This window comes from Capra hircus, chromosome 11 (genome assembly GCF_001704415.2).
Source record: "Capra hircus breed San Clemente chromosome 11, ASM170441v1, whole genome shotgun sequence".
NCBI lineage: Eukaryota > Metazoa > Chordata > Mammalia > Artiodactyla > Bovidae > Capra > Capra hircus.
The window spans coordinates 26,770,706-26,782,706 of record NC_030818.1 but is presented as its reverse complement, the minus strand read 5'-3'; the positions used below and the strand labels follow the sequence as shown (position 1 = coordinate 26,782,706).

General features: G+C 38.2%; 1 protein-coding gene across 1 annotated transcript in view; it reads right to left on the bottom strand.

The window, feature by feature from the left end:
* CAMKMT (calmodulin-lysine N-methyltransferase) overlaps window positions 1-12,001 on the bottom strand; it is a 417,640-nt gene that overhangs the window by 45,063 nt on the left and 360,576 nt on the right. Inside the window, exons 5-7 of the mRNA XM_005686557.3 lie at window positions 11,419-11,473; window positions 10,300-10,363; window positions 2,537-2,603 (exon numbers count right to left, since the gene is read on the bottom strand). Coding sequence (XP_005686614.1) covers window positions 2,537-2,603; window positions 10,300-10,363; window positions 11,419-11,473 — 186 coding nt within the window. The remainder of the gene's footprint in view (window positions 1-2,536; window positions 2,604-10,299; window positions 10,364-11,418; window positions 11,474-12,001) is intronic.

Below are 12,001 nucleotides of genomic sequence, written 5' to 3'. Positions count from 1 at the left end.
CGGTTCTCATATCACGATTTTCCTTTCTGCTTTTACATCTTCCTTGCAAATGAAGTCACAGGAGACATTCAGCTGTTACAAACTTCATGTCAAGCTTTGAAGTGCTTTTTAATAGCAGAAATATTTGGCTCACGTGTGGGCTTTATAGCTATGGTAAATACCTCTTAGCTATCTGTCGCTACTGTTATTCCACACCTCCAATTTGGAGAAGAAATTCTGCATATGCATTGAGGCACTAAAAAAGAATATTGAACTATATCTTAGCTCTTTTGTGAATGATTTCCTTTTATTTCGTCTCGCATGGAGCTAACGCTTTCATCATATTGTACTGGTTATGGGTGGGAAAGCAGTGGATACAGGGGGATGCTGATTATTGCATCATTGGTTGGCAGTTTCCTCTTAGCTTCTTGAAGGTTAAGTGGTCAAGTAGCTCCTTAATATGAGATCAAGGCATTTCAAAGACTGACTAATTCACCTGCTTTCTGGCAAAGTGCTTTCGTAGACTTTGGACAAAATGCTTACAGTGGTTTAAAAGAGAAGAAACTGACCACAATGAATATGAAATAAAGACAGAAAAAAATCTCCTCTTCTTGGATGTCCCTGTATGACTACTGACATATAGACTATACGTCCAAGTACATCTCAGAATCATATATTAGAAATAGTATTTTTGACAACACCAAACAGAAACAAAGGCATTTTAGATATAACCTGTGTTGAACAATAACATTTTGCTTCTTTATGTAACTTCATTATTTTATGAAGGGATATAGAAAATACTACTGTACTCCATAAGTTAAACACTTGACATTTTTATTCCACCAAAATGCAACATTTTAGAATTCTAGATATGTTTATTAATTAGTGATTATTAACACCCAGTAAACAACATTATGTCTTGTAAAAACACAATCTCTCTTCACAGCATGATGCTGAAATCTATTATTCCCTGATTCCATATGCTGAAATACACTCAAATGGTCACAAATGACCTTAAGCATTAAATAAATGTAAATGAGGACAACACAGAAAATGTGCTTTTGATTGATAACTAAAAGACCAGGTTGAAAATCACGTCCAAAAATGAAGTCCTCCACAGAAGGGTATGGCAGTCTGCACTGTGAAATAAAAGCTGTCCTAAGAATGAAGAGTACCCAAGTAACAGACTGCTGTTTTTCTGAACCTACTGGAAACAGAACTGGTTGTTCATTTATTTGAGAAACACAGAGCATACTGCCCCCATGCCATCGACCTACTGTGAACATTCTAATACCACATTAAAAAAATAAATATAGACACATTATACTCACCAGCTAATATAAGAGAAAAAAAAGTTATTGCTACTCCATACCCTCATCCCATATGTTTTACACTTTAGTTTTTAAGCATTGTTGCTGTTCACCTGGGCTTCCTAATGCCTCAGTGGTAAAGAATCTACTTGCCCAGACAGGAGACATGGGTTCATTCCTTTGGTTGGGAAGATCCCCTGGAGGAGGAAATGGCAACCCTAGTATTAGCACTCTAGTATTGTCTGAGAAATCCCATGGAAAGAGGAATCTGGTGGGCTCCCAGTCCATGGGGTCCCAAACAAGTCAGACACCACTTAGCAACTAAATAGCAGCAGCAGCTGTTCACCCACCTTTTCTTTTTCCCCCAAGCTGAGAAGAGTGGGGGATGGGAAAGCATCCTCAAACAGAAAACTCAAAATGTCAAAGAATGACGAATTAACAGTAATTAAAGAATTACTTCAAACTTAGACTGTTCTCCCAATAATGTCTGTGGTTAAACATGTAAAAGAAAAATGCACAGATACAGATATTTCTTGGGAAAACTACTAAATGGATATTCATTACTTGAGGGCAAAATTAAAATGTAGCATCACAGAAGCGTTGCTTTGGTTGAGCATAACCATTTCTCCTAGTTTTGATAAGAAGGAGAAACTTCTGTTTAGGGAATGAACACCTAGACCAGTTTCAAACCATAGAATAGAACAAGGTTTCTCAGTCTTGGTTTTCTTGACATTTTGAGCCAGAGAGTTCTTTGTTGGGGGTGGTAGTGGGATGTCTTGAGCGTTGTGGGATGCTTAGCAGCATCTCTGGCCTCCTTCCACTAGATTCCAGTAGCAACTGTCTTATCCCAGTTATAACAGTAAAAAATTCCCCAGGGGGAAAACTGCCTCCCCCCGCCACCATCCCCCCCAGGTTCAGCACCAGTGAAACAGACCCATTCACAAGGAGGTCCTAGGCTGGGCTTCTCCCAACCTCATAGTGTACTCTCTCAATCCTTAAATCATTCTCAACACAGTGTTTAACATAGCTATCTTTAATTTTTCTCATCTATTATTTGTAGATAATGAAAATGCCTGCCTGTTTCATTACAGATTGTGAGCATTAAATAAGATACTTTCAAAGTGCTTAAGACAGCGCCTGACCCACAGCAAGTGCTTAATAAATGTTATTATTAGTTTTAATAATCACCCATAGTACTGAGAAAAGCAGTTTTAACCAGAGTGTTTCAAGGCAAAAAGGTATCTTACCGGCTTGATATGTTCCCAGTCTTAAACACACCAGCCTTCTGATTCCTTGCGATGATGTCTCTCACATCTACAGGACACAGTTAAGAAAGCTTCTGCAGTGACTGTCAACCAATTCCCCCCAGTCATACATGGGATCAGCTGGGTGAAAACAGCATATAGTAAGGCAAGAGGAGACAGGTCTAGCACTGACTCTGCAACCAAATGCTGACTTTCCTGCCACAGGCAAGCTCTTTTAATTCCCTGGACTGTAGCTTTATCACCTGTGAAATAGACATTCAGGGAGCACATTGACAAGGCCCAGCGTTATAGGCACTGCTCAAGGGAGATGACTGTACCATAGGTGCTAGGCCCTGATTGCTTTAAAGAGCTGGAAGCCCCATGGGAAGCCTCTTTCAGTCAGTGAGGAGAGCAATGGCAGTTTTCCGAGACTCTCCAAGTTGAAGCATTTTTAATCTCTTAAAGAAATGCCAGTAGTGAAAAGACTTGGGAGGAGGAAAGTGAAAAGAGAAAGATGGAGAAAAGCTTGGAGAATCTTTGAGCGAAAACTCATTACCAGGACTTCTCTGGAAGTCCAGTGGATAAGACTTTACCTTCCAATGCAGGGGGTATGGGTTCAATCCCTGGGTGGAAAGCTAAGATACCACATGCCTTGTGGTCAAAACAACCCAAAAACATAAAACAGAAGCGATATTGTAACAAATTCAATAAAGACTAAAAATGGTCCACATAAATTTTTTTTTTAAATATAATTACTGAAGAAGAAAGTCAATTCAGTGAAAGGCCCTTTGGAGAATTGTCTTTATAGACTTACAGTTTGGCCATTGGCCATCTGCTGGCATGTAAGAACTTGCACAAAAAGAGCCATACTTATTGAAGCCATGTTTTGAGGCGCTGGTCCATTACATCACACAGTGCCATCTTCATGGAGAAATCATGTCAGGTTTTACCACTGGGAAAAATTGGCCTTCAGATCAACTAGTTTTGCTTCAACTTCTGGACACTAAAAATCTTATAACTGCTCCTCTTTCTCTCTTTGCTCTGGTCAAATGGATGATCTAAGCTGCACAACCACAGGGCTCCTCCCTTGGCTTATCTTTTTGTACTGGTCCTCTTCCTGCCTTGATGATGTGTGCTTGGCTTTCTACTGTCTAACTGCCCTTGCTTTCTCACTTATTTTATGTGGTATAGTCTATGTGTCCCTGTGTTGTTGTTTTTCAGTTCCTCAGTCATTTCTGACTCTCTGTGACCCCATGGACTGTAGCACGCCAGGCTCCTCTGTCTTTCACTGTCTCCTGGAGTTTGCTCAAATTCATGTCCATTGAGTCTGTGATGCCCCTGATAGAAGCCTCCAAATCCCTATTTTGGAATAAGGCAAGGTTAAATAAACAAGAAATATAAAAATTCCAGTGAAGGCTGCAAGCTGAACTAAACTGTGCCCATGGGGAGGGCACCTAGCAGACAAGCGACGTTCCCCTATTGCTCAGAAAAACAGAGCTCCTGAACGCTTGAAGCAAGCACTGGCCAAGATCTCCCTGCAAGAACAGAGCCACAGGACATTTTAACCTAAATCTCTGCTTGAAACACCAGGCACACCCATTTCTTCTCTGAGTGAATAAGCAGGTACTGTGATAGCAGGAGTGGGTAGGAAAAATCAATTAGGTCTCCTAATGAAGGGCTTTGTTGAGGTTTACAAAAGTGCTATAAAGCAGACTTTTTTTTTTCTTGAACTTTGCTGTATGCAAATTAAATACCGTTAAATTACATTCATTAAAAAAATAAAAGAGACTAATTTGCCTACTTGTTTTGATTTTCTAAAATGACACATCGGCCTACAGTTTTGTCTATTTCAGGAAGAAAGTATTTCAGGAAAGTCTTCTAAATGAAATGTCTTGTAGAAAAGGACAGCTGACATCTTTATTCTGAGAACTAAATTAGTAAAGAGCCAACTGACAACTGGCTTTGATTAAGCTCCCCCACATGATGGCCACACCCTTCTTGGCGTTTCCATGACATCCAAACCACACGCTGTAATGTGCCCGGCACACCTGTAGCGTCGTATGAGTACATGACCAATCTATCAAGCAAAACATATTATTTTGTTAGTGGAGGTATACTTTTTTATGAAATAGTCACAGGGAAGTTAAATTATATAACTCGGAAAACCTATTAATAATTTTTAGTAAACATCTTAACACTATATACTTTTATACAATTTATAAGCCTGTGATTCCAGGTGGTCAGGCTGAAGCAAGCACATGTATTTATATTCTAGAAGCAATTTTTAATGAAAAAATTCACAGCAGTATTTAGGCTGCTTTATTTTTAGAACTGAGAGGGAAATATATTTTGTGGGTTAGGAGGTGTTTTTTGTATTAAAACAAGTACCAAGAGGGGAAAAAATGGCAATCATGTACTAAAATATTGCCTTAAAAGATATATCCTGATATTCTGTGCTCCACCTTTTAGTTTAGGTCAGGTTTTCAGGGGTTCCTCTGGTTGGCGCTATGTCCAATCATAGATTTTATCATTCTTCTGTGTCATTTCAGGGTAATAAAGGAAATTCAATCAAATCGAGTCAATCTGTCCAGGACAGTGTTCAACAGCATGGACCAAATCCTATTCTCTGAATGCACCCACCTTCTGGAAGACTTCAGTGGGAGGTGCTGGGTGCAAAGGAAGTCTTAATGTGATTTCTGATTAAATAGATAAAAAGCAATCGGCTTCAATCTCCTCATCTGGGCAAGTGGACTTCTCGAGATACAGGATATACGCTTGTGGCTAAAACAAACCAGGATTCAATAACTAGATTTTCTCTTCAAACAAAGCATAGTTTAAGAGTGGGGCTCCATCTTAATTTTGCTTTATTTGATTTTTATCCTTAAATGTATATATATGTGCATAATAATAGTTATTTGAAAAATTATATATATGTTATCTACTAATTAGATAAGCTAATTATATATAAATCTTGTTTAAAATATTAGCTCCTCCTACAAATAGTGATTACTATATTTATCAGTAGCTGATACACATTTTGAGAACTGGCATTGTATACGTATTTTTATAATAATAACACTGTGCTTCACAAACCATTATTTTCTTGGTTTCTGCTACCTTTAGTTTCGTTGCATGTCAAAGATGAGGGTAGGAAGCTATGAAATTATAAAATAAATCCTGTTCATTTTGATCTCTGGAAGATTTAAAAAATGCTTGATGTGGCAATATCTGCTAATTTAAAGGCTGCAAAATATTCTTGAAGGTGCTTATTACTCATGAATTGAGAGTACTATCTAGAGGTGCTTTGAACTCTGTTAGCAATATCAACTGTTACGTTTATAGATGAGAAGTCTTCACTTCCAGTGCAAGATGATACGAAATCTTTCTAGTTTTCAGTGAAACAGAACAGTTTAATGAGCGTGACAGGGAAGCTATGAAGTCAAATGATGCTGACTTCCAGTGCTCATTCTGACACTTAGTAACTATGTGAATTTGGGTAAAATAACTTCTCTGAGCTCCATCTCTGGAATAGGAATAATGCACCCATTTTTTAGGCTCATTGGAATACCACATAGTGGGTGCCTAACACATAGCAGGCACCTAAATCATGTCAATTCATTATCTTTTTCAATAAGTCAGGCAAAATCTCTGGAGGGATGAGAGGCTGAGGAGGGTAACTAGAGTGAGGCTTGGCAGGCAGGCTTTATTTTCTTTCTCTGTTGCTCAAAACTAATTATATGAACATTTTAATTGTAGGATTTAAATAACTGGAAGGAATCAAAGAACTTCTGCCCTGTAGATTTTCAGTGTCTTTCTGGTGTATAAATGTTCTCTAGCCAAAGTATACTCTGTTCCTCCAAGAACAGGGCTTGGTCTGTCTTGTTCACTGCTGTATCTGTAGCACTTGAAATGTCATGCAGTTAATAATGGCTTAATTCATTTAGTTAATTAACTAGCTTCATTTGTTAGTTACTTTCAATTTAATTTTCAAAGCTATTTGTTGAGCTCCTACCCAATGTGAGGCACACAGAGCGCACTTTGGACCTATCTAGTATATAGAAGAAGAGCTGACCCTGATATTGGAGGAAGGTGCCTGGGCCCAGGATGATAGGCTGGACGGTTCCTCAACCATCCACAGGCTGCACAGTCCACATGAAGCCTAATTTATTAATTATTCAAGTCAGGGAGTCTGTTAAATAAAATAATATTGTAAGCCAAGGGTATCTCCTTTAAAATGCACAGGAGATTTATTCACTTTTGGAGAATCCTAAGCTCAAGATCATGATCTAGACTGTGCATACTGTGGGGATAAGATGCTTGGGTTAGGAGCATGAGGCAGAATTATCAAGCATTGCCATAGTTTACAGATAGCCTGCTTGATGTTCACTAAGGATGTGTCAAGGCAAGGTCCTTTTGTTGGGCAAATTAGTGAGTGTACCAGAGAGGGTTGCTCATCTGAGGTGTACTTCTGTTCATTATAATTTGGAAAGGTCTTAGCATCAATAATAACTCAGTATACCACTTCTCTTCCCTATTCTTATGTCATTGTCAAACCAGCTACAGACTTTATTGAGTAATTATCTTGCGGCACTTGGAGGTTTCTTTATTACACTAAAAAGGCTGTGCCAAAGGAAAGAGAACACAGTTCATATGATTTCAGGATAAATTTGAAAACTGGATGAACCAAATGATCTCATTTCCAATTTAGCCTTTGTTTTCCCGTTTGGGTACAGATAAGATGGCATCTGAAGGGAGCGGCAGCTCTCAGGAAGGCTATGGGTTAGACCCAGTAATGCAGTTTAAGGATCAAGGAGAACCTCAGGGATATCTAACGATGAGTCTGAGAAAATATTTAGGACTTATGACATTCCCTTATCCCTCAAGTCTGAAATCTCTTTTCAGATATCTCCGCTTATAAAATTCAAATCCACATCTAGCTTTCCAGGTTCAAGGTAGAGAGCTCTAGAAGACATAGCCAAATCCATTTGATATGTTTTAAGGAGACAGTAAATAAGCTTACAACTGGTTGATATGCTTCTATGATATAAAGATTCAGAATATCTCCATTCATTGCCTCATGTATTAAAAAATAGAAATAACAGATGATAAATAAGAAATATCAGAAAATGCTCTTTTTTTAAGGTTAAAAATCAGAATCTTGGAAGCTTAAGAGACTAGGAAGTAAGGTTCAGTTGGATTCATTCAATTCAGATCCAAGGAAAACAAAAAATAATTTTTTAAATAATGAGAATAATATACAGGCCAATACTCAGATGTGATGTGCGATTGCCAGGTCGATTTTCAATTACATTTCACTGATGTATTCATTTGTTTCTTAATGTGCTCATCTTGCCCATTAAGAATAATTAGCAGCTTTGCTTAGAGATTTTCTGGCTTCTGGCAATGTTTCTCCCTCTTTTTTTGTTGACATCCACTTTTACTTTTTAGAAAGTAATTTTTGGATAATATCCTACAACTGCTATATAATTTAGGCTTCCTAAAATTTTAAAGGAAAGATGTAAACAGTAATTTTTAAATGAGTTTGCTTCAATCTATATGCATCAACAGTATGTGATTCAGTGAATTTGTTTTTCTCATAGAAAGTGGGCACATAAATAGAAAAAAAAACTTCATTCACATTAACCTCACTCAGTAAAACAGCTTACCATGAACGCCAGTTGTAAGCTCTGTTAGTAAATCAAGAATGACATTAGTATTAAAAGCAGGAAAAACATGTTGCCAAATTTTAAGGCTTTAGGCATGCTTTTTTCTCTTAATTAAAAAAAAATTAGATCTAGTTACAACAGAAAAAGGCACACAAACATAGAACAACATGATAAAAACTGAACTCTGCCAGGAAAGTCCTAAGAGATGAAATAAAACACGCTACCAGTTTTGGTCTGCATCCTGAAAGGACCTACTTTATCTACATTGTAAAGTTCTTCCCCTCCTGCCCTTTGGCACCCCGCTATATTAAACCCATTGTAAAACCCAGCACAATAAAGCACTCTCAGGGCTGAGCTTCTGAGGACCAAATGTTAAAAATCCATTTTCTTGGGAGGGGGCTGTACCAATCATTTCTTTGAAAGGCCGGCAGAGTGAATACAGAATTGAGATTTCCTCTCTGATTTCAAGAGCTGGCATGGCATCTTTGCTGTTTAAAGCAAAGGTGCATTAATTAATGACAATAGCATGGCTTCCCTTCTTTGGAAGCTCTGTAGTTTAGCTCAACAGTAATTTTAGTACAATTAAATTTACATACTGACCACAGATGCTTCCCATAGTTTGATAAAAGTTCTAATCGGTTTCCAATGCTATTGAATGAGACACCTGCTGACTGGAGAAAAACCTCAGGTTGCTGGGCCCAATCTGGAAGTTTCTGTGGTTAAAATGACCTCCTCTTCCCCAATAATCCTGCATTTTCTCCCCCCAAAAAACATCCACTGGGGCTGAGCCAGCATACCTGACTTCCTGTTGCTTTCTGTGTTCCCTGACATGTGGAGGAGGAGCAGGGTGAAATGATACAGTGCAGGGAAGAACTCAGAATAAAGCAGAGTGAATGAAGCAACATCGCTCATCTTCAGGAATATTTTGGGAAACTTGCGACAGTCTGAAGATCATGATTAAAATCCTGCATTTTAAAAAAGGAAGCACCTTTTGTGATCTCTTTCCCTTGTGTGAAAGGCCAAGATTGTGATTGGCTGTTTTCCCTTCCTGGTTTTTTTTTTTTTTTTTTAAGTCTGCCAGGCAATTAGCTGGGTGGGGCTCTGTAGAGCACACAAGTGCGGCTGAACAATATTAGCTTCTGTGCTTCTGGTACCTCCTTCCTCCTGTGTGAGGAGGCTGATAGAGCGGCTGCAAATTTTATTTTCAAAAAATCATATAGCAGAGGTAGAAAAAGAAAATTCAAAAATAGGTTCTAGGTAAGATGCTTACCTCTTACAAAAATCAACACTGCTTTGGCATTTTAGGGGCCTAAAATTCAAATAAGTAGATTGCCTCTTTCGTAATGTAAATAGAAAGCACACCAAAAAATCCAGAGCAAATATATCCTCCACCTTTCTTCTCAATTTCTAAAGGCTGTTAACTGCCCCTGAACAAATCAGCTCGATTGCTAAAGTAGCCACAAATTATGCTTGCTTTTTTAGTTAAAAGTACAGTTCAATTTTCATGAACTCTGTGTACATATTAGTAAAGCATAATCTAATATAATGGGGTTTGAATTGTAATAGCATAGCAGAAAAAAAAAAGAGATAGCTTTTATGATCCTAAATAAAAGGAAATAATGAAAAACTGATAGCTGTTTCCAGTGGGGAGATACAGGGGACTCCTCAGGAATTAGAGTAGGTACACAAATCATGGTCCACACGAAGAAAGGTAGTAATGGAACATGAAGCTGGAAGTTAATTTTTGCAAGCAACAGCCGATATAATAAATGTTAAATCATTTATTTTATCCTGGCAAATTGCAATAAAAATAAAAGGACAAGAGTGCTTGAAAATTATTACAAAACAAATGTTCTTATTGCTTTGAGTGGTCCACAAATCATAAGCTCCTGTAGTAAGTATAAAAATCCACCAAAATTAAAAAAAAAATAGTCGTATGCAATGAATGTCATATATTTCTATTTTTTCTTAATTACTTATCATGTGTATGGGGGGAAATCTCTTTTAATACCCCATGCTGTCTTTCTTTATATCAATTGTTACTCAGCCGAGGAAAAGGAATGAGCACAACAAGCCCGTTTTCTATCTGAATAAGGATACTTCTGATGGCCTTTTCATTCCCATCAGTTAACAGAACTTCTTTGACATCTGCAGAAATAGCAACCTGAAAAAAAAAAGGGGGGAGCACAGCAAACAATGAGCAAATATGCTTGTCTGTGTGGAAGTGAAGACAGGAGTGACAAGCCTTCAGTATCATGCTTCCTCACCTATTTCTCTGTAACAATCTTCAATCTTTTTTCATTTTATGTCTGCATTATTTTAATCATTCAATCAAATCAGTCAATACTTTTATCATTCCATTTGCGGGAGCCTCTATCTTGCTATCATTCTGTTCGGTAATTGCATTGTGACAGCGGATGATGGTATTCTGAGAGGCTTTCATTTGTGGGCTTCTGTTTATCTAGTAGAGCCATCATACAAGGCTGTCACTCTGCCTTTCAGCTTGCTTCTGTCTGACTGCCTGATGCCCTTCATATAACTTTGCATTGCAGGCAGATGGCTTTGTGAGGGTAATTTTTTTGTGAGCTTTGACATGCTCGCACATTGGGCTGTAACCCTGACACATTGTGTAAGAGCGACAGGTTTGTCAAATGCCAATCAGTGTAACAATATGCTTTTATTTGTAGAGACATAAAAACTTGTCTAATGCACTGTGCTGCTACATAATATCTCCTGAATACATGACTCAGAACCCAGAGAATGGGGAACGACGTTCCTGAATGGCCAATCTAATTCAAAAGAATCTAATTACTGAGCGCTCTGGATCATGTTTGTTGGTGTAATAATGCAGGCAAAACATTAGCAGCTATATCATGGTGCTCCAACTGTGATTTGCCGGGCTATTCCTGTATCTTAGCAAATGGGACTATAATCTGAAAAAAAAAAATGCTTTTGCTATGGCGAAGAAAGACTGTGCGAGGCCTGGAATGTCACAACAAGCGATATTGACTACACTGAGGTAAAATGTTTCTGCTCATCGAGGCAACCATAAAATCAATATGATCCGAAAGTAAGTCAATCTAGAAGGTCTCTCAAGACCCGGCAGCTTGACCGCAGCTGATGCTGTTGACGGTTCTCTGACCCAGCAGTTGGAGGCCCTGGAACATTTTTCCTTTTGTTCCTCTCTCTGAATGGGATTGGAATTGAGAAAAGACCTACCATGAGCCCAGCCAAGCATGTCATGCCACCCCCTAGCTCACACACAGCAAGGTCCCTGAAAGAGAGAAAAGAAATGGTAGAACCCATACAAATGAGATGAAAATGGGCAGAGAGATATATATGTTACAAGAACAAATTGCCATCTGCAGTAAGAACGGCGCTACCAGGAAGTTGTAGAGACATGACGAGGCTACCTCATGTCGTTTTGCGTTTTAAAAATAATTATGAAATAGAAAAGTCACAAAGCAGGCAAACCAGTGGGGGTTCCCTCATTAGTGTTCACTGCAACATTACCACCGCTGAGCTGAAAAATCTGAGAAGGTTCCCTTTTTTTCCCCTGTCAATGGCGCTGTCTTTTAGAACTAAACTAGCTAGAGTAGCGAAAGATAATTGTTAGGAAAGGATAACACTGTTAATCCACATTCATTCCTTCAAAAACAGTTAGACAAGTAAATGAAGAATATATGTGAGTGTGTATATACCTATATTATAGTGAAAGACACACACAACACACACACACAAATACATGCAATCTTGAATTTAAAAAAAAGTCTAAAACAAACAGCAGTATTTTGGAGAGCTG